The sequence below is a fragment of the Halichoeres trimaculatus genome, unplaced genomic scaffold (genome assembly GCF_033239565.1).
Source record: "Halichoeres trimaculatus isolate MK-OKI-2021-1 unplaced genomic scaffold, fHalTri1.1 fHalTri1_scaffold_3, whole genome shotgun sequence".
Lineage (NCBI taxonomy): Eukaryota > Metazoa > Chordata > Actinopteri > Labriformes > Labridae > Halichoeres > Halichoeres trimaculatus.
This window is the reverse complement of record NW_027437181.1, coordinates 20,118,444-20,141,812: the sequence shown is the minus strand read 5'-3', so window position 1 is coordinate 20,141,812 and position 23,369 is coordinate 20,118,444. Positions and strand designations below refer to the sequence as shown.

Here is a 23,369-nt window from a genome sequence, read left to right as displayed (position 1 = left end):
GGATCATCCTCCCCTCAAAAGTGGACAGAGTATTTGAGTTTTCCTTTGTTTAAAATGTCTAGCTTGGCTATTCTTAATCTTAAATCTGTTTTTATTTACTGAGATCTATAAGTTATATTTTCTTTTCTTTTCTTTTCTTTTCTTTGTGTCTGTTTATCATGGTATCATTCTATCATTCTAAAACTGAGAAGGATATGACTGTGTCAAAAAAGCGACTTTTTTTTTTTTATAAAATAGACACAAACAGGTATGCCATAAACACATTTACAATCTCTACCTTTTATTTGATTTCTGCCTTAACCTTTGGGCTGTATTCCATTAGACAGCATTTGAAACAGGTTTGGTGGAGATGAAGCAGAGTTGAACATATCGACATCAGTACAGTGTGCAGCATCTCCCGCTGTGTGGGACCATCATGTCACTGTGCGCGGCGGAGGGATACAATAATCAATGTCATCGTGGTGCTGAGGCTTTTGCGAAGCAAAAATGTCTGCCTAAGGGAAACTCGTAACTGATATATAGAGGATATTTTCACAGGTATTGCTGTTCAGCACCACGTTTCGCTATTCCGAGGCGTACGACAAGAAAGCGAGCTTTCACCAGATCACCCTAGTCGGGATTTTAATCGGAAAAAAGGTAAAATATGAGTGTGAGTTTGCCAGAAGCTTTCGGTCCTGTGAAAGAAGTTGGGAGTTGAGAAAGACCATCATTGCGTTTTGTATCTGGAGCTGGGAATTAAGATTTTCATTTGCAGTAATTGTTTGGCAGTGTTACTTACCTTGATGAAGTCTGTAGCATATATCTCACTCGCTTTAAAGGCTAAATCTCCTTCTTTATACTAATGTCTGAACATTAAACCGTTGCAGCTGGCTGCAGCTCGCTAGCTGTTTCCAATCCATATCAACCAGTAACTGCGGCTAGCTTTAGCCAACGAGCTAAGCGACGTGAGGTGCTTCAGCTCTACATCGTTTTTCTTGAATAAGACTGCAACAGAAATCACTGACATTAACATGGCCAGTGAAAGATCTGACAAGTGAGTAACATAAAGTAGTAATTGTGAGTGTTATTACAGAGAGACCTTGCAACTGTCTGCGATAAAGCGATGCTGCAGGTCCTGCCATCATTCACACAGCGCTGTCTCAAACCTCTCAGAGCATCGCAGTGTAGGACTAAACTGAAGGTGTTAACTAAATGTTTTCGCATGTTTACAAATCACAAAGTGACCGAACTGACAGTGTATCTGTGTGAGTCATTGTCATAGCTAACTTTAGTTAGGAGTCTTTTTTTTTTTTTACTTGTGAATATATAATAACAAATAGTTCTCGTGGCTTACAGTCATTTCCTGTGCCACTCGTCCCCCTGTCTGAATAAAGCTCAGAGATCAGATGATGTGCTGTGTGTGTGTTTCTGCAGATGTGGATAGAACAGACAGAAATGTTGACCTGCTGAAGGGCTGTGTTTGTTTCTGCAGGTTTCTAGATCGCCAGGATGAATCCTCAGCAGCGGATTGCCGCGCTTGGAACAGACAAGGAATTAAGTGACCTGCTGGATTTTAGTGCGGTAGGATTTTTATTTGTTTCTTCATTCTTATAAAGCAGCTTTGTGAGACTCAGAGTTGTCTGGACAAAATACAAGAAAGCACTTTTAATCGTTAAGTTCTATCAGGGGATGTGAACAGTTCCATCAGCTGCCAAATGCATTAAAATGTTTGAGAAATCAGGTCACCTGCCTCCATTATTCATTTATTCATTTGGTTTTGTATAGCCCTATAACTGATTTCATCAAGCTATAATAATAACGATAAATATAACTTATATATATATATATATATATATATATATATATATATATATATATATATATATATATATATATATATATGATGTAAATGTTATATTATGAAAAGTCGCCCTATAGATCCAGAAATGTGACCTTTCCAGTTGCACCAAATCAGTGTTACCGATTTAATATTGATCTTCATAGATTTCAGAAGATGTGGACAAGAAAGGTTAGTGATCAGCAGAAAAACTCAGTAATTTGTTATAGAGACACATGAGGACAAGGTGTTACCACAGGGCCTGCTGTCGACCTGTATGTTTTTAACGTGTTTGATTTTGAGTGTCGTCCTGGATCATCAGAATGTTTTCTTTTACCCTGGTTGCATCTCTTCTTTAATAAATGTCCATGGGTTTCCTTTCAGATGTTTTCTCCGCCCGTGAGTGGAGGGAAGAACAGGCCCACTACACTCGGAAGCAGTCAGTTTAGTACATCAGGTAGGACCTGATTTCAACAAACCCTCTGACATGGTCTCTGCTTTTGGTCTTGCGTGTGGCTCTTACTCCTGGTCTGTGGTGTTCACATGCAGTGGTTGGAACTTAAGTGCTCCAACTGGAATTGTAGTGGTGGAGTGTTGATGTAGATATGCAGGAGTAAGTGTGGATTTGGCCATTGACTCAAGATGTAAGTGTATTATGGAATAATTAATGGAGTGATCAGTGAATTTATTCCACTTTCTATTCGATGATTCTTTTGTGTTTTTTGTTGGCTATTGAATCAATAACTTCTGTTACATTTGTTGCAGCCTGTGTAAGTTAGATTTTTTTTTTTTATCAGGGTTTTGCAAGAAGATCATTGGGAACACAATCAAAGTTGAAACTGCTTTTAGTCTATAGTGACAGGACCACAAGAAATCTTTGTGGTTAGTTATTCTGTTGTGTGACTTTTTTGGGTTGGAGGGGAGTTGGTTATGTATTTAAGAAATTATGACCATCTAGTTTCACAATTCAAGCGATATATTTGTTGATCACTGCTGCTACGTTGTTCAACTGCTGCTAATTCTGTGCCATATTCCATGTAAATATTTATGTCAATAGTATTTGTATTGTTAATTTCATATACCATATATTTATATTTTTTATACTGTTCACATCATATTCATTGTCTGACAACACTCAGGAAGCCATGCAAGTACATTTTATTCTAAATGCACTGCTGTGTAATTTGTGCAATGACAATAAAGGAAGTCTAAGTCTAAAGTCTAAGTTTTTGTTAGTTTTTACAAAAAAAAACCTTTTAAATGAATTGAATGATAGCCTCACCAATGAATAAAAAAATCTGAATAATTGACATGAATATTACAAGGTGTTATAGGTCTACATTGGATGCTGCCTCTGGCTGCCCTCCCTCATAATTGCTCTATCAACATATTACCTGGTTTTTGGTTTGTCTTTGAGCTGAACAGGTTTGTTTGTGCTACTAAGAGTTCAGATTCCCTGCTCCTGGATTGCTTCCTAGTTTTAAATGCCACAGGACATTAATCTGAAGCCCATCTATTGTCTGATGTGCAAGTTAACAATTGAGCATTCTGTTTCCTGAAAGCATGTTTTGTGTGCATCCACAAAGCCTTGTTGTCGTCGGTTATCTGTGAGACGAAAGACACACACTTAGTGGAAACTGAACAAAAAAGACAAAGAAAGACGAACAGAGCTGTCACTCATGAACTGTGAGTTTTACAATACCCAATCATTCAAGTGAACAGGATGTTGTGTGTGTATGTGTGCGTGCTCTTATGTTAATCAAATGACATCAAGTCAAACTGCAGTTAGGGTTCAGTTTAACTCCAACGTTACTGGTAAATTTGCTCCTTCTTGAAAGTGAATCAAAGATTTGATTTATTGAATCAGAATCAGGTGGACCTTTTCAGTGACAGTGTGTCCTGTTTAAAAATCAGATTTAAAATATCAAATGTACTGATTCCTAATGACTGTGATTGTAAAGACAACAACCAGAATCTGTCTCTAACATCTCTGTCAGCCATGATGTACTGACAAGGGAGTAGGATTTAATTTATGGTTTAGTTTGTGTGACCAGAATGTGGACGGCCACTTTCAGGCTGGGCCGTGCACTCTGTGACCTGTCAAATACACCAGCATCTGCACGCTGCTTTTTGTTGAAGCAGAAAAGAATCAGAGTGTGTTGAGAGTTACAGCCTCAGCTCATTGTTATGTGCTGTCCGGTGTTCAGCTTTGAGCAACAGAGTGCGAATAAAACAAAAACGAGAAGGAGTGATTGTTGATATTGTGAAATATTATTAGGAACAGGGGCACATCCAGGGTGGTGGTCAGAGGTGCCCCCCCCCCCCCCCTCACATTTTGATTGGCCACCCTTAATACTACACTTGACCATGATGTTTAAGAATGAGAACATTCAAATCATATTAAATATCCAGCATGTCGGACAAAAGTAAGAAAATTAGTTTTTTCATTAAGTTGATCCAAAATCATGTAGAGATGAGTTTTGAGAGTTATTTTTTCAGTGGATGATGTCCCCACATGTGTTCTGTGTATCTGGGGTGCATCTACTGACAGCCTTCCCAACCCACTGAGGATCTGAAGAATTTTCACATTTTTCTGTAAAATCATTTAAAATTAAGGGTACATACACTAAAATTGCTACAGTTTTTTCACAATATTTCTAGCAGAGCAGACCCCTCAGTTATTTAATCTTTGTGTCCAAACAAACCAAAAAGCCCATACAAAAAGTATTGCAGACTATGTCAGGTTGAACTCATGTTATTGAGCTTCTGAGCCTGTGGATCCCTGACTATCAGTGAGATTAATTATTTGGTAATCTGATGATGTGGTAGCTGTTTTTTTTAAGGTTGTCAACATTTTCTCCAATAATCGATAATTTTAGTGACCAAAAGATTAAAAACAATACAGTTATTTTTTATGTTCAGTACTATCAAAAAGCACCAAAGCTTGTGCAAGATAAACGAAGGTTTACAGTTAAATTTTATTCCAAATCTAAAGAGAAAGCTAGAGAGTGGTAGTCAATTCTTATTGAGATAAAGTAAAGACAGGGGGTGTCTAAAGAATACAAAGCAGTAAAAGAGATTAAAGAGAGGTTACTTTCTCATTATTTTGCAGCCGTTACACATTTAAGAATGTACTCAAGTCCACTCTGTGTGCAGGTTATAAACCAAATCTCTGACAGCATTTTTTAATGGAACAAACTGTTGAATTTGATTCCTTAGATTTTAATACTAAGTCACTGAAACATCAGCTTCCCCTGCAACTTTTTCAGTTTCCTCATCAACTAACAACAACACCTCTGTTCAGTGGTAAGACCACCCACCTGTAATGACAACATAGCCAAGTTATCAGTTTAACCTGCAGTAACCTAACATCAGCTGGTACATCAACCCAACTGATGTGATGGTCTGTCTCCTGCTGCTTGGTGTATTTTTAGTCTGCCTCTAAAAGCATAAAGGTAAATGTGACCAAACTCAATCATGCAAGAAGTAACCTCTGTCATGTAAGAAATGATGATTTGAAAATGAACTGCAGCCCCACAGAGAGCATAAGACCCGTAGAGGGTAAATCCCTCCTTCCTCCAGCCCACAGTCTGTGCTCCTGTGTCTCTGATCCTCAAGGTAGGGGAAGCAGCTCTATAAGTGATTGAGAACATAAGGCAAGTGAGTGTGCAGACCGAAGTGTGGAAATTGCAGGGAATGAGAGTTTGGATTATTGCATCTCAGCTGGGCATAGACAGATAATTGAGGCAGAGTGGGACTGGCGAGACCCTTCAAAAGTGTGCCAGAAAGAGATGGATCGGAAAAAATAGCCAAAGTGGCTCCAGCAGAGATTCATCGTTCCTCCCTCCAGCTGTGTTGATGATGCAAATGTGATGAGGATATTGACTCTTCAGTGGAGCAGGGCAGTGGATGGCTGCTGTTGAAAGGGTAATTTTCATTTAGCTGCATATAGCGCTTTATTTGTTAGCTGAGACCAGGAGCTTGTTTAGGTTGGTCAGTCTGTGGATGCATGTTCCAACGCTGGGCCTCAGCTTGGTCACAGCATGGAGTCTGGGCTCCAGTCCTGAGTGAGTGGAGTCAAATTAAAAATAGATGAAAAATGGCTAAATGAATGGGTTAGTAGAAACTGTGGTGATTTTGAACTTTTTTAAACTTGAAATAGTGTTGAGTCTCTGTACTCAGACACTGCAGCATGTGTGTTTTTGAACAGTCATGTGACGTTTTCAACACTAGATCAACATTTGTCACAGATCACTGCTGATGTTGACAGATGTGGTAAAAATTAACTCTTCATTCACCAAAGTGTTAGCCACTCATGCTTTTAGGTACTTAACATATTTTAAGATAAGTGAAGTGAAGCAGTGGCTCTAATTATTGTTGTAGAGGGGCTAAATGTACTGACCCTTCTCTAAAACACACATTATGACTTTGACTGGTTGGACATACAGGACAGTACTTCAGAACTGCTGAGGGGGCTGGAGACTTTCTCTCTGTGTCCAAGGGCATTAGTTGACTGATCGTTACAGTCGTGTCAATTTTTTTAAACAGTAAATGAGTTGTCGATGAAATGAGCAGGGCTTCTATAAATGATGCTAGTAGGTCAATGAGAAATTATTTATAGAGAGACATCACCCCTGTCTACTCTGGTTTTTCTGTTTTTGGCTCATTTTTGTATTTTCATTCATGCCTTTCATGAAGAAGTTTGTTCTCTCATTGGTAAAACTTTAGCTTCACTGGTTCTGGAAATAATTTAGCCCATACAGCTGAAGGCTCTGTGTTAGTCAGAAAAGCTGGGCTGTATTCTGGGTTTGTTCACATTAACATGACGTCATTTAACTTGCCAGGCTGTAAATGCAGCACAAAATGTTCCTTTAGGTCGTAGACTACTTACACTGCACTTGCAGAAGTATTGATACTTAAAATGCGTTTTCATGTGATCACTAAACATACACCTTTATCAGCTTCATATGGGAGACATTAATTTCTTCAGAGACACGAGAATTGTGTTTCCTCAGGGAACAAGGTTCATTAGTTCCTTGATGAAGTCTGTCTTTGTTTGCACTTGTACTTCATGATGTTTCAGATTCTTTCAGGGGTGTTTGTTGTAAAAAACTGGCTTTGTTTTGTGCGTCTATTAATCTATTCAGATTAATGTTGCATTATTCTGCCAGTTTAAAATCTGATGCTGTCATAACTGTTGTTTTACCTGGTTCACTTCCTGGATAATGTGGCTTTGTGTGTTAGATATAAAATAAAAACCCATAATGTCACTGAGCAGTATTTTATAACATATGTCTATCAATCATCTTCTGTTTTTTTTTTTTTTTTTAAATTCAGCTTCAATTTTTTTGAAGTGTTGCTGTTTACTGCATTTTATCTTGAAGTTTAAGAAGACCCTGGAGTATTAATAACTTCTCCACTCTTGGAACGGGACCATCTAAGGAACAAACAAGTGCAGAGATAAACCTGAACCATATCTGATCAAGCTGATCCTGTTCCGACAGGGGGAATAAAAAACAAGTGGGCTGTTCCATCTGGTTCCTGGATTGATCATGGTGTTGAAATTATGAATGAATAACCAGATATTTAAACCTTTGGTGCCAAGTATTGAGTAATCTGAAAGTTTGATGCATGATCCCCCATCAGTAGTATTTCTTCATGGTTTGAGACATTTCTCATTTCAAACATGCAGAGAGGACCTCATCGCTTTGTGTGATTACTTGTTGCAGAGCTGGGAGCTTGGGGAGGAAGCAGCTGTTTATGAATGACCCAGCAGAGACGGGAGCAGTCAGTTAGCTCTGTGCTCAGGACACATTTACAACTGTACATCATTATACCAGAATGATTCATCTGATCTGACGGGATTTGGGGATAAATACAGCAGGAATTTGGCCTCATCTGCCTTTTCAAGGCTACTTCTATAAACAAGAAGCCGTGAAGAACATGAAAACATGTCGTTGGAAGACCTCTGCTGTGAACAAGTCACAATATGTACTATTACAAACAAATGGTTTTGACAAGGACACATTAAAGCTGCTTTAGTTAAAATGCATTAATAAGACTTAAAACTCCTTCATATGCACAATCCAGACATTAAAGTTCGCAACAACACTATTCCCACATCTATAATTTATGCTGAAAATTCTTGAGGGTCACCATACTGTTGGGTCATTCAAGGATACTGAATGTTTCCACCATGTGGTCATAATAAAGAGGCTCAGTGTCATTTTTGTATTTTTTTTTTTTAGCAAACCTCAAAAAAATTCTCATTGGAAGTCTCCCTCTTCTGCAGCCATCTTTGGTGCATTTGGTGGCTCATCTTTCTCTTTTGGGCCACAGATTACCGAGGATCTCTGTACAGACTGGAAGGCAAAGAGGCTTTCATACAAGCTTTTTAACCCCTTGATGCCTTTTGTTGCAAATTAGCGACATACCCTGTCAGGTCTTGATGACTTGATGCTGAAATGACCTTTGTATCTCATTATAACCTATTGATTCATATTCTACACATACCAAAGATCATAACAGTCAGAGGATGAACTTCTCACGTCTATATATATATATATATAATATAACTAGGGATGCACTATTTTGGATTTTTGCCGATATCCGATATGCCGATATATCGAAACCCCTTTTGGCCGATACCGATACCGATAATCACAAGTTTGTTTGTTTTTTTCACTGTAAAGAAAGCTAAGTCTATCCTGTACTGGAATTTATATGTTACTCTTATTGTGACGGTCTTATTTGTTTAAGAAACACACATAAAACAAGACAAAAAAACATCTGATTTTACCATAAATAAGAAATGTACTATTTTTTCAAACTCAAGACATTCAGTATTGAAACACAGAAAAATAATTTCTTTAGATCACATGCATTTTTAAACATAACCAAGTTGCATTTGATTATTTTAGAGCTACTGTAACAACCTGGTGACAGACACAGAGCTCTGCAATGTAAATAAATGAAGTGCTACATTTTATTTAAGAAGCTTATTTTTCAGATGGAAAATAATAATAATCCTAACTGAACAGCACCTTATCAGCTGTGCATATCGACAGAAATTTTCACATCTGCCTATACCGATAAACGTGTTTTTAAGCTTTTATCAGACGATACCAATATTGTGCCGATAATATCGTGCATCCCTAAATATAACTTTGTTGTAACTACTGTGTGTACTTTACTCAAATGTACAATCCCATCTTAATTCAACATCTGTAAAAATGCTAAAACACATAAAAAATATTTTTTATAATTGTTAATCAATTCAGGCAATAAGAGGTTAAATAACAATAAAGAAAAATTGAAGTCTACTTAAAACAATTTGCTGTTAAAGAAAGAGTGACATCTCTTTTCCAGCTGTATGATTTTGTGCATCTTTGTCACAAAGAAATCATCATTAGAGATGGATTAGAAAGTGCATTTGAATTTTTTTCTGTCCTGTGGTCTCTTGTTTGAGTGTCTTCTTGTGCAGCCTGTCTGCAGGGGACCCTTGAGCTCTGGTAGGAGATGGTAATCAGACGAGATGACAGCCAGTGGCCCAGAGAGCAAACACTGACCATTGTTACATTCAGCGTGGAAAAGGCCTCAGTTGGGCTACAACATGTCACATCGGTGTTGTCACAGTCCCAAATTTTAGTCTCATGTGCTTCTAGTAACACAAGCAGAAGCTAAATCCAAAGCACAGCTTTCTACCGTTATGGTGACAGTTAATGTGAATAATAGCCAAGCCAGATGTTGAAAGTGAGACTGTACATTTCTTCTATTCATCCACTGACGACTTCATGTGAGGAAATGAATCTTCTGTGAGCAGGCGAGCAGCACAACAACATGTTTGTGAGGATGAAACTTATCTTTGACTCTGCTCACTGGAGCATGATCACTGGTGTGAGAAATGTTGCTGACTTTCTGCATAAGTGTATTTTTAGATTTCTTATGAAGAACTGAGGGGACTCTAACAGTTTGAAAGTTAGAGTTTCTCTTTTAAGGGCTGTGCTGCTAATATATTTTTTCACCTTTGGTTTCAGGCTTTGCTTGTGTTTTGTCAGAGTTATTTTAGTCATGTACATCCCTTTTCTTTGTTCCTAAGCATGAACCCTGCACTGTTGTAGCACCTCACTTCAAATCATCTGAAAGTGAAAATATTCATTACATTGAAAAGTTTTGTATGTGGCTTGTAATATTATTTTTCAAACACGATTTCTGTAAATCTCATATTTTTCTTATTTGAGCGTAAAAATGAACAAAGGGTATTGCATTTTACTGAGACAGATTCAATTACAGCAGAGACAATCAATAACTTTAGCTTTTTGTGCAACATAATATTGTTTCAAACAGCAAGAACAAAAGAGGCATCAAATGTTTTTTTACAGACTATCACATAAATTAGATTATAAGGATCAGATCTAATATTTTCAATATATGCCAGATGCTCTTGCTTCGCATTTGGTAGCAGTTACTGATATTATTTGTTTATCTGTTTGACTTTTGAAATATTGAGGGTTTCTTTTCTTCATTTAAAAAAAAAAGATTTTATCAAGTTTTACTGCTCAGCTGTTACAAAGTAGCCTGGCATACATCACTGACAATTTGTTAAGTCTTAAGTTGCTTTTGGTAAAATGAACCAAACTTATTAAGGTTTATATTCCACAAGCAAAATGGCACTATAGTTTATCTTGCAGAAAAGGGGTTTTGTAATTCACAGCAAATGATCGAATAATTTATCATTTTTATCTATTAAAGATATCAGGAAATTGTCGAAAATGCCTCCAAAAAGGCCAACATGGTATGCACACATGCCTTTTTTTTCCACAACCACACCAAAATGTGTTCCATGTTTTATGTCAGATGATTAATCAACATTTTTTGTTTGTGTACATTATATGTTTAAAACAGAAATAAACAGTTTAAACTGCAAATTACACAGTATATCTGTGAAATACAAAGGATGATAAAAACACCTCCATAGGATTACTCCATGAGCTTGTGTATTGAACACAAAGTATTTGAAATCATTGGTACTGTCGCCTGACGTCTGCGCCCCCGTCATGTCTCTCTGTGTTAGAGAAAATAAAGAGATTTTATCTACATTGAGCTGTACGAGTAATCGTGACTGAACTCTGCTTCTCTCTCTGACAGGTATGGAGGAGCGGACCAACCAAGCGTCTTGGGCCCCAGGTGGCGAGTCCAGTCCTTCCTATGAGTCCTCCCGGGTGAGATGACCTTTCTGCTCCACAGCACATCATTTAACACTCATTACATCAAAGCCATACACTCACAATGTTTTAGTTTCACCCTGTCCAACTCATGTTGTTATAGGCATTTTTCTCTCTGCGAGAAAGACCGGTTAATGTTCTCATAGGGTGTGTGTGTGTGTGTCTGTGTGTGTGTACCTGTGTGTGTGTTTATGTGGCTGAGTGTGTTGAACAGTTGTCAGAGAGAACCAGGCAGTGGAATCTGATGTTTTTCATGGCTACAGCTTCTATTTAGTGGTTGAGCTCCATCATAATATTCCAAATGAAATAAAATGTTCTGCAGCTCACGTTTTGTCTAAAGCACAGTTGAAATTAGGAGGGTTGTTAATTTGAGGAAACAGATTTACAGTTTATCTTTATGATTTAAACATGTAATATCTGACATTTAAAGAAAAATAATGCACATATCTTGGTATGTTCTCCATTATTCATCTGCTTACACTCAAACCCTGAAACATGTCTTCAAATTAAACAAACACATCATATACAGGGCAGAACATTATGAGGTGAACCAGGGCTAAATGTCTTATTATTTCCAAATTATTCTCTCCAACCTTAATTTGTTCAATAGATCATTTAGTCTTCACAGTGTCAAAAGGAGCACAGTATAGTCTACCATAATTAGTAATAACTGCAGAACTCTGAAACGTCTATTTCATGTAGCCAAGTGTCTCAATGATTTTAAATTTACAGTTTTACAAATCAAATTAAAAAAAGAAAAGTATAAAAAAAGAGGTAAGCTGGAGCTTTTTAGATTCTTAAAAACTACTGAAAAGAGTAAAAAGATGCAAAAGATGTTTACTCACTGCTTCTGTTGATCACTCAACCGGGCATGCATTAACCAGTCACTGAGGCTTAACAAAAAGACTTTCACTTTATTCTCCAGATGATATTTGGCTTTAAGCAGGTTTTCACTGAGCAGACCCCAAAGACCACTGTGCCTTTACTCCATCAGCTCATATTGTCCTGGACTAGTGCGAGTTCACAGCGTTTAAGCGCAAGATCTGGTGAAAGCCTTCTGAAAACGTAGTTTTCACTTAAACTCTGTGCTCACACCTGCTCTGCATTTTTACTGTTGCTGCCTTAGTGTGTTACCTGTAAATTATGTGTATTACTGCAGCTCCTGTTTTTCGATTTTATTGGTTTAACCCCTTGATGCCTTTTATCACAAATTTGTGACATACCCTATCAGGTCTTGATGCAGCTGAAATGAACTTTGTATCTCATTATTACCTATTGATTCATGTTCTACACATACCAAAGATCATATCACATCCAATATGTCATAATATATTGGCCAGGGGATTAACTTCTCATGTCTATTTATATAATATAACTTGGTTATAACTATTTTGTGTACTTTACTCAAATTTACTATCTCCACTTAATTTAACATCTGTAAGAATGCAAAAACGCATAAAAACAATTTATTTCTTATTAATTGTTTATTAATTCAGGCAGCAAAGGGTTAAGGGTAACTACAAAAAAAGAGGGAAAAAAACACAGCCAGCAGCATGTTGAATCATTTATATGTAAGCATATTTCACAAGAAATGCAGTTGCAAACACAGCTACCTCTGGCTGGACCAGGGCTGACAAAGGGTATGACACTGACATAGTGTACGTGTGTGAGATGAGGTTCATTACTGCTGCTGATTTAAACCTAGAAATTAATAAACAGTGTTACATGCCAGTTGCTGCAGAACGTATCTCACTCTTACCTGCAGCTAAACAATCAGGTTTGTTTTTTCATAGAGACAAACACAATGCTTTTAATGCACCAGGCATAGCTAAGCTAATTTCTGTCTGGCAGACAGATGTCAACATGACCTAATTAAAGATGAGTTGTTAGTTGTGATGTTTAAAAAAAAACACTCTGAAAAAAAAGGATGTCTCATTTTTTGAAGTTGCTCTACGGTAGTTTGCTGGTGTTAAAAAGCAAAGAAATGCATTTGTGCACTAACATGATGGAAAACATAGTGCATGTTAAATTGCATCTGCAGAATGCTAGCTAAGTGAGAACATTTCAGTGTTAGTGTCAGCAAGTGTGAACAGCTCTCTCCCCTGTTTATTTGTCCCTCACACATTGGTTGTTCTGGATGCCCTGTATGAATTTCATTTAATGTCAATCTCCTGTCACTTTCTATTAGAATTCAGTTAAATGTCAGAGCCACTCGGGCCGCGTTACCTTGTTTATTCCTCTGTGCCCTTCCCGAATGAACATCTACAGGCTATGGTAACATAGGCAGCTTGATTTGAATTATAAGACAGAGACGCTTGAGATATCTTCGCTCCAGGTGCATATAAATGAGTGTTTCTGACATTGCAAGGCGCAGCGTCAGCCAGCAGACAGCTGTTTGCACCTCAATAAGGCATGCATCCTCACACAGGCACAGCTGCATACACACATTATATTGATACAGACTTCATATACACTGGCAGGTAAAATATTACTTGCTATGTATTGTTTTATGTATATAAGGAATACTATTTTCAATGAATCTTAATCTTTTGGAGTGAATCCTTTCAGTTCCTGCATTCTCAGAAAGGAAAAGTTTTCCTCATTGGGAGTTTATCTTTTTGTAATACTCATTAAATCACCAATAAATCTATGTTTGATTAAGAATACATTTGTCAATAATGAGGGATTGTTGTGCAAAGATTCACTGCCAAATGAGCAAATTATTTCTTGGTTGTGCGATATGTAAACAAGATTTCAGAGATGTTTTGCCCAAAGCTTAATGTGCAGCTAGAAAAACATGAACTCCAAATAGTGATATTGATGACACACAGTATGTATTTCTGATTATTCTAATCAAATGATATTCTGCCATTATCTATTAACCAGTTTTTCAGCACAGAGTTTAAAGCTCTACAGTACAAGAAAGATTTCTGATGAGCACTGAAAATATTAGTAATATTGAAAAACTTGCAACCTGCCAACTGGCTAAAATGATGTTACTTTTTAGTTTTGTAAGATCTCACTGAATTGGGCACATAGGTATATATCAGTATATTAGCGGTGTAAAACCGACTCTGAGGAGGAAAATTATCCCAACAGGAAAGATTCATTATATTTATCAGTAAGATGTTAATCTAATAATCATTTAAAAAAAAAACAAGAGTTGTTCTTTGAAATGTCAAAAATGATTCTGTTTTCAAATTTGTCCAGCTCTCTGGGAAGAACTCTTGTGTGCTTCAGCCTCCAGTCTGTAAAGAAGGGAGTTCAGTCTCGTCCCTGAGCTTGTTTGAGCTGCTGAGCTACGACTGTGCGATCAGTCAACTGTGAACAGTCCCGAGCCCCGCCGTGCTGACCTTGGCTCCCAGCCAGCCGCTGTATCCTGGGCAGCTGTGGCTGTAGGCTGGCGGTCTGACAGCCAGGGCTGTGCCCACCACCACTGCACGACAACCCCCACTTCCCTGGTGCCCTGCCCTGACTTGATACCCGACCCCACAAGCATCCATCATGACCATATCATCACTCCCCGAGCTGCCACATGCAGCCGCTTGTTCACCTGGGATGCAGCTCAGAGTGTGGAGGAGATGACTTTTTAAACGCTGCGAGGAGTGATTAGGGGACAAAGTGTAAGCTCTAGCCTGCTTGTTGCCACGGTGATCTGACAGTTATTTAGCCAGAGTTGTCGTAGCCCTTTGGCTGCTGTGACGCTGTGTGTTAGTGTCTCAGAAGGATGTAGGCCACTACTCTTTTGAAAAGACGAGGAATCTGTGATCGATGCAAGAACACACTTAAAGGAGAAAACATTATCATTCATCAAGACTGAGTGCTGTCCACACAAAGGGTTGGACTTTTTCAACAATTTGGGAGTTTGTTGCTAAGAGGAGGAGGAGGATGATGATGATCACTAGTGTAAGTTTTGAGCAAAACAAGAGAAGGAATTGGTTCAAAGCTTGTTTTACAGTTTACTTTGTTTCTCAACACTTTTATGATTTTTTTTTAAATAAATGCTTAAATGATCATTTATCATTCCACGCAAGGTTATGTGGTAGACTAACTTCTTCAAAGCAGTTACCAGGCAACAAGTAAAGACTCTAGGAAGTTACTGGTCCTAGAAACAGACCAGAATAAAAGCCTTCTTAAAATGGCAAATTTAAGATCTTACACTTTGTTTGTTGTACAAAGTTAACAAACACGTGGATTAGTTCATAGTTATTTAGTTCATTAACTGAAACTAGCATGCACATCAATCATGTGTTTCGTCAGACCGTCCAAGCTACACCTGCAGCTCACACCATGAAATGTAAAAATCACTAGACAAATCATTCAATCATATTTAAAGCTTAAAGATTTACATTCATTGATTTAACGTGACCTGAAAAAGAGCTGGCCAGTTTTGCTCTCTTAAGCTGGGGTCGTCAACTGCATTTGTCCAAAGGCCAAAATATTTTCTGGCAGCCAGATGCTCTCGTATAGTAGGTGAAATTAATATTACATCTTGAGTTACTTATTATTTGATATATTAATTTACATTCCAAATTTTGTTATCTCTTAGTGTTTTTCAATGTTTACAGACTCATATTACCCATACTGCAGCAAGCCACCAGGGGGCAATTGTAATATTTTAGGTTTTATATTTGTGAGACTGTCCATCAGTGTTAATTACAGTGTCGTAGGTTGTGGAGAACTCTAGCCTTCTAAATATATATTTATACTGTGAAATTAGTTACTGTGTGCATTGAGGTTCACAGTGCTTGAGTGACTGCATCACAGTTGTGATAGACAATTTCAGTGGCCAATGTCTGGGTTGAGTGGGGATGGGCTTTTCTGATTGGCAAGGAGTAACTTGTGTTGATGATGGGAAGCAGGACCAAGGGGTGTGATTGTGTGTATTTTCAATAGACAAGGTTTTGACCATTGACTGTAAAAAAAAAAAAAGGATGTCATCTTGCTTAGCTCAAGTGAGGTCGCCAGAAAAACTGCTCCCCCTGGTGGCTGGCTGCAGTATGTCAAAAAATGCAGCTCTCCAGTCATTCCAGATGGGCTGTGGTCAAAAAAATTAGTACACCTCGTAGAAATGTTTCTTACGTCTGATTGTTGTGGTGATGTGAAGATATAATTTGGCTGCCTTGTATTTAAGTCCTCTTTTTCAGAAAAGTTTTGTTTTCAGTAACTATAAGAGGTTAAAATGAGGTTTTAGGTCACGTTTAATGATGATTGACAGCTGCCGTTCTTGTGTATTTTTTTCGGGGACTGTAAAATATGTCGGGAGGTAGAGTCAAAAAGTGATTAGACTCTTTGTCACCCGACTCAGATTTACCCAGAATCCCTCACAGTCTCTACTGCGCAGACTCTGGCTGCACAACTGCTACACTGGCTGCGCCTGTGACGGAGGAATTTTGGCTTCAAAACCATGCATGGTAAATGGCGGCGCCATGCTGTCCACTTTAGATGCAGTCTATGGTTTGGACACATTCGTCTGGAGGCTATAGGAGAGATAAGTTCACTATTTTTGGTGTTTGTTACAGCCCATGGCAACCTGTGTACAGTTCCTAATAAACCTTACGTCTCAAAGTCTTTCTTGTGGGATAAATTTATTTATAGTGTCAGATTTTAGAAATGTTGCCCCTATTTGCCTCATTTGCAACGAAACTGTCACTGTTGTTATTTTTGAGAAAAGGCAGGCTATTGCACAAGCTACTTTTCAGAAAGCTGGATTTAAAAAAAGAAATGAACTAAGTAACAAAGTAAATTCTCCTCATTGGTATTGCTCATTCAAATTCTGGGCACCGGATAGAAAGCTCTGGCGGGCTGGATTTGGCCTGTGGGCCATCAGTTGACGTTCATTGTCGTAAGCCATCAGGTTATGGTTTAGTATGGAATAACTATGAAATAAGTATCAACCCTCTCATCCTTCCAGAGCCAATTAGCATGTTTCCTGAAATGATTTTCTATTCATATAAGTACAGAAATGTGCTCCTTGCTCTGCATCAGAAGCATCATAAGCTAGCTTATGTGAGCAGTGTGTGTTGTGTAGGTCTGTATGTGTTGTGTTGCCGGAGCCTCTCACAGAGCTGTTGTTGTTATTGAGTCTGTTCATGGTGTGATTAACAGTGTGTGCGGCCTGGCAGCAGCACAATAGGGAATCTCTGAGGATTCCCTCGACACAGCACAACACTCCACTGCCTTTGAAATTACTCCATCACCATCCACTCGCTGAAAAAAAAGATGGGTAATAAGATTTACTTTTTTTTACTGTATGTTGAATGCAAAGGGTACGAGTTGGTTGAAATAGCTCTATAGAAATGCAAGCCCACTGCAGCTCGGTCCCTCTGCTGGGAGTTAATGTAGTTTGGGGAGATGTATTTGACTGGAGCACAGGAGGATTTTCACAGGGCTTGGGATTAGCACTGTAACAGGGTATCTTTTATTGCATGGGACCCCGAGTTTTCAAAAACCATACTGTGACCGATATTTAGACCTAAGCCCTGAAGCTGATAACTGTCATGAAAAGGCAGTGTTAAGCTGCAGGAGGAGAAGGCAATTCTTTTGAGCTGCAGGTACCTGGGAACTGTGTAGGATTGCAACTCTCTGTTTCTCCCCTCTGTATGTCATGACACCTGCTTATGAACTGTGGGTGGGTCTATAAACCTGTTATCAGAAAGATGAAATTGTAGATCAAAATAATAACATTAAGATCAAAAATACATTGGTCAGGATGTTGTTAGTGTCATAGGCATAGACACATTTCACTGGGGGAAGCCTGTACTTGGGTCAGTTGTAGGATGGGGGTCACAGAAATACATTTTGGAAAAAGCACAACATGAATTGTTGCTTGTTGTATTCAAAAAGGCACAAGTTATTTATATTTTATCTGTGCTTAAAATTATTTTGAACATGGATTTTTTTTCTGCTCATGAGCTCTGCCCATTTATTTAGCCTGTGTGCATGAATCTTCCTTTTCTACCTGCTGGTACATAGTCTGCATGAATAAAAGTCTGACCTGGGGGCCAATGATCTGGAGTAAAATAGGAGAAATAGGAATTGAGATGTGAGCTGAGATATGGTGAGCCGGGGTGTTTGCTGGGAGACTAGGAGGAGGCTGTCATCCCCTTCTTTCAACTCTCCCGACTCTCGGCTCTCTTGACTGACATGTAGTGAGTTAATTCTGTGTTTTGGGATGGAGAGGAGAAAAAGCCCTCTCTTCTTTCTTTTTTTTGGACTCTGGGTGGAGGTCCTGGAAGCTGAGGGGTATATAAATGGGTTGGTCATCCTCCCCTCACTCATTAAAAATCATAGTTAGTTGAAGAGTATTAATCATCATCATCATTTCTTTCTTAATACACCTCCTTACAAAAAATATCTCCCTCACACAAAATCTGACTCATGGAAAAATTAAAATGCATAACACTTGATAGTGTTAACTGTTTATATTTTCACATGCTAAGCACTCCAACCATTAAGTAATGAACGATTTTTTCACATTATTCTCTTGGCTTGCAGTTCACAAGCACAGAAAAAAGAAAAAAACGAAAGTTTATGGTTCAAAGCAACTTCAAAAAAGAGTTTAACTTGTGCTTGGTTCAGAAAAGCTCAAGGGAAACATCTAACAAAGGTAAATGATGGTGTTTTAACTACTCAGTGTGAACACATAATTATTTCCTCTTCTTTAGAATAAGTTCACTCTTCAGGGGCTTCTCCATATAAAATTCAAAAAACCGTTTTTTGAGAGAAAGATCGAATTCTCTTCTCTTCTCATACATGTTTTGGACTGAAGAAAGGGTGTGGTGTATTGTCCCAACAGTCCAGTCATACTGTCCTCTCACTAATTAGTGGTGTGTCGTATCACTCAATTAGCGAAGTTGCCAGATAATGTGCTTAATATTCTGATCTCTCCCCCCAGGGTTTTGCAGACAGCCCTCATTACGGCAATCATCTGAGTGACAGTCGATTAGTGTCCCATGAAGGATTGTCCCCAACACCTTTTATGAACTCCAACATAATGGGTAAGTAGTGAGTCTCCTCCTCTCACCCCTCACATGTCCTCTGGTTGTGGATGGACTTCCTGTTAGAAAATTGCCTGATTGAGTTGAGACACATCATGCCTCTTGAGGTAGCTGTACTGAAGGGCTGGCAGGGCTACAGGGCTATTTTTTCCTCCTCCTGTTGTGTTTATTCCCTTCTTTAATCTCCCTCCCCTTTCTGTATCTCCTCCTTCCTCCTCCTGTGATGACCCTCCCCCGGGCTAGAAGTCACGCCATCAGTATAGCTTTCCATCATAAGAAGCCGTCTACTTGACATCAAAACTGCCCACAGCTACTTCCATTGGCAGCAGGCAGCTGAGTTTGAGATGTGGGGTTAAACTGGCTGTTGTATAAGAGACCTCCTCATAAAAACGCTAATCATTTCAAATTCATTATAGATTAATGAACTGTGTGATTTTTTTTTTCATTTCCCAAGTCTTGCTTGGGTTTTGTTGATTCATGCATGTTATCATTGTTTACTTCACTTGATTCACATTTGTTTGTTTTGTAATTTTTGTAGTTGTGATTTTTTTGTTCTTCAGTGTTTCCCATTAATTAATGAGACTGTGGCGGCCCGCCACAGTCTCATATGGAGAAAAAAATACGATCCGTCACTCGGCCAGATCATTACACAGCTGTAATTTCCTACCGCACGTAAACAAGCAAGAACAAGAGTGCGCGCGCACTGGTCACACTCATACACGTCGCTCTTTACTTGATACGTTTGACGCAACCAGGTTCCAGAGACACTGGAGCGGGGCGTCTGACTCTGAGGTACATGCAACGTCTTTTTTTGGGCACTAGCGCTCATGCTAACTGCAGCCGTGGCCACAGTAGCTCACTGCGCTGTCTGCCACCCTTCACTGGAAGAGGAGCGGCTGCACCGCGCACGTCTCGGTTCTAGAGTTTCAGTGACGAGAGAGACCACACTGTTTCATTATCACCGCACATTCAGAGTCAGTGCAGGCACACAGTACAATCACCTGTTACCATCCCAACGAGCTGACGCGGCTCATTATTTCATATTCTCCTCTACTGGGGCCTCATTTATTACAGCGTGTAAAAGTCCTCTTAAGTTTCACTTACGACGAAAAGGCAAAACGTGCATACGACCAACACTCTTTTCAGATCTATCAAACTCTGCGTAGACACGGCTGCACGCTATTCCCCGTGATAAACCACACCGCGCCGAGAACAGCGTAAATGTGGTGAGTTGAACACACCTCGTTTCCCGCCTTCAGCGCGTCCGAACATAACCATATATGGTCAATGCAAATCAGTACGTGCATATTAAGTAGCCATGTGCGCTGTGGGATTTTATAGCGACATCAGTGTAAGATGGTGAACACAACATACGGAGAGAGCATGGAAGAAGCTGAACTTCTCTCAAAGCCAGATACACAGCAATATCAGGAAATATCAGTCAGAAAATGATCTTGCATTGATTTAGGCTACATGTTGTGATGAAGTGGGCTGCAGCAAATTAAGAAATCTTTATTTATTTAGACAATTTTCAGCAGTCACTGTAGAAAAAAAACAGAATGAAAACTCAACACTCCTAAATCCAAATAAGGGAGCAGAGAGAAGAAGAATCGTAATCTGACCCTTTATTGCAAAAAAATATTTTTTTAAGATGCTAAAACAATATTAAGGGTTTCCACTTTGCTTCCTTTTCACCTACTCACATCCTCTTGCTCTCTTTTCTCTCATCAGCTTCAAACACACACCTTGTTAACTCAGGTGAGAGAATAACAGTAGGCTACAGTCTCAGTAGCCTGATAATGGATCACAGATCATGGAAATAGTGTAAATAACGTGTTGTTGAAATGCTGTTCAGTAAATTGTTCAAAATATTGTGAGTGAGTGAGTGAGTTTTTGGTTTTGTTTCTGAATCAAATTTAAAATATTTCTGATATGCCTTTGTAAGTTCTTATTTATCAGCGCATGTTCATGTCCATGGTCCCAAACTGCACTTACTGTAAGGGCGATACATCGCGCTTAAAAACGTACACACACATTAAAACCGCCGAGGGTCAGCGACTCTGCCACCACAGTCTCCTAAAATCCTGTGGGAAACACTGTTCTTACAATGTTTTCTTAAGCTTTTTTTTTTTTAGTTTGATGGGTAAAAATCACCTCATCACATAATCTCAAAGAACCTCCTTTGGACACTAAACTGCCATGATCTTGTTTTGCAAGAATTTTTAAGAGTAGTAATCCCTTTCTCTAACATTTTTAAAAACAGATTTTATTTTCCTTATCACTATGAGCTATTTATTTCATTAAAAGAATGGAAAATTACTGCTTAAATGTCCTGTAAACCTTACACAGGTGTGTTTAGCCTTTGTAATTTTAAAGGTCTGGATATCTTTTTCCTACAATGGCTATTTCTTTACTCACCGTCTCTCTATTTTCCCCATAAAATTGATCTCCTAATGCTTTTTGTTACCAAGACCAACAATAAAATTCATTTTTTAAAGAATATTTTTATCCATTGACGACTGGAAGTATGGTCTCTTGTTCCAACAAGTACAAACTGTTTATATCTGCTTCTCCAGTCTTGGCCTGTGATGTGGATCCACTCCACAGTTTTATGGTGAACTATCTCGGCTCATTATGTAACAGTTTGTTGTTTTCCATTAAAATGATTTGTTGTTAGTAGTTGTTGCAGAATTTAAAAAAAGGTATCTTCCTTGATGTAATTGACCCCACTACTAGACAGTCTCTTGCAGTTTCTTTTACAAAAAAGCATCAAAATTTCATTCTTTTCCTAGGCTGCTGTTGGCCCAGTGGTTTAGGGGTGTGAGGCTATAGCTTTAATTGCAGCAGTTGCTGGTTTTACTCCCACACACAACCCTTTGCTGCAGAAAGAAAGAAAGAAAGGATTTTGTCTATATAGAATAAGAGTTTAAAGAAATTGATTACATAATACTTTATAAACTTTGTTCAAACCGTTTAACTTCTGATTTACTTGTAATTTGCTTACTCTGAAAAAGCTCTTAAAATCTCATCCTCTGCTTTATAACTGAACCAACACACACAAATATCTTCTTCTAAAAGGACTAAACTATAAGTGCAGTGCTTGACTAATTATGGATGTTCATCTAATACAGTCTATTTTGAGTGCTGTGAAGTTTTGTATATGCATGGGTTGAAACTATCAGTATTTATAAATGTCTGCGGAGTGACTCATAGTCGGCCACAAATCCTTTTTACACAGTGGGATGTTGAGAAACATGAATCATGTCAGTGTGTATGTAGCTAGGGTAAACATTACACTCCAAACATTTTTCTGTAGAGATACATTTTGTCTAGAGAGAGGCCAGCTTTTAGTTTCATTGATATAAAGAAGTGAGGAAGACAAAATCTTACCGTCATTACGTGCATTAAATGCTTAGCTGTGGCTGCTAACACTTTTGGGTTTTTGTCAGTGATAAGTTTCACTTCTTTTGAATGAAATATATTTTCAACTCCTGAATTGCGTTGCCTTTGTAGAAGCTTAATCATGCGTTTTTAATTGTACATGAGGTATATGAATTCAGAGCTCTGTTACGCCAGCCAGAGAGGAGGAGTTTAAACAATGTGTGTCCAGGGTGTAAGGGGTCTGCAGAGATTTTACCAGCTTGCTTTCTGGTCCTTGACCAGTCCTGGATGGAGGGTGGGCTGTCTCTGATGATTTTTCTGCAGACTTGACTGTTCATTGAAGTCTGCCTGTCATGTTAGAAGGCTTGGGAAATCAAACAAAGATGGAGATGAACAGGATTAGGGAGATGTAGAAGATGATCAACAGTTCCTGGGGCCACTTAAACTTCCTAAACTGTCTGAGGAAGTACAACCTCTGCTGAGGGGGGTCCACTTCACATCCGGGGAATTGGTAGATCCCAGGAACTGGAATGTTTCTACTAGGGCTGCACGTTTATCGCAATCGCAATCGCAATGTCGGCACATGCAATTCAGATTTTTCTCCATGATAACCAAGCAAGTCTGTAGACTCATCATGACACAACTTTTTTTATTAAATTGCAAGCACAATTGCAATCGCAATATTGTCCACCTAATCGCAAATCGCACCTTTTCCCCAAATCGTGCAGCACTAGTGTCTACAGTAGACACAGTGTTGTTGAGGATTTGTGGTGGTGGGGGTTCTCCAGAAGTCCACTGTCATCCCCACAGTCTTGAGCAGGTTCAGCTCCAGGTTGTTCTGACTACACCAGAGGACCAGCTGTTCCGCCTCCTGTCTGTATGTGGCCCCATCACCTTACTGGATGAGCCTGATGATGGTAGTAGTGTCATCTGTAAACTTCAAGAGTG

General features: G+C 38.7%; 1 protein-coding gene across 3 annotated transcripts in view; it reads left to right on the top strand.

Annotated features, from left to right (window-relative positions):
• The first annotated feature begins 465 nt into the window (after positions 1-465).
• Positions 466-23,369, top strand: part of tcf12 (transcription factor 12) — a 75,623-nt gene continuing 52,719 nt past the window's right edge. For all 3 annotated transcript variants that reach the window (XM_074666054.1, XM_074666052.1, XM_074666051.1), the window contains exons 1-5: positions 466-636; positions 1,472-1,560; positions 2,201-2,273; positions 10,964-11,037; positions 18,938-19,040. In XM_074666054.1, the coding sequence (XP_074522155.1) occupies positions 1,489-1,560; positions 2,201-2,273; positions 10,964-11,037; positions 18,938-19,040 (322 nt within the window). In that variant the 5' untranslated portion in view covers positions 466-636; positions 1,472-1,488. The remainder of the gene's footprint in view (positions 637-1,471; positions 1,561-2,200; positions 2,274-10,963; positions 11,038-18,937; positions 19,041-23,369) is intronic.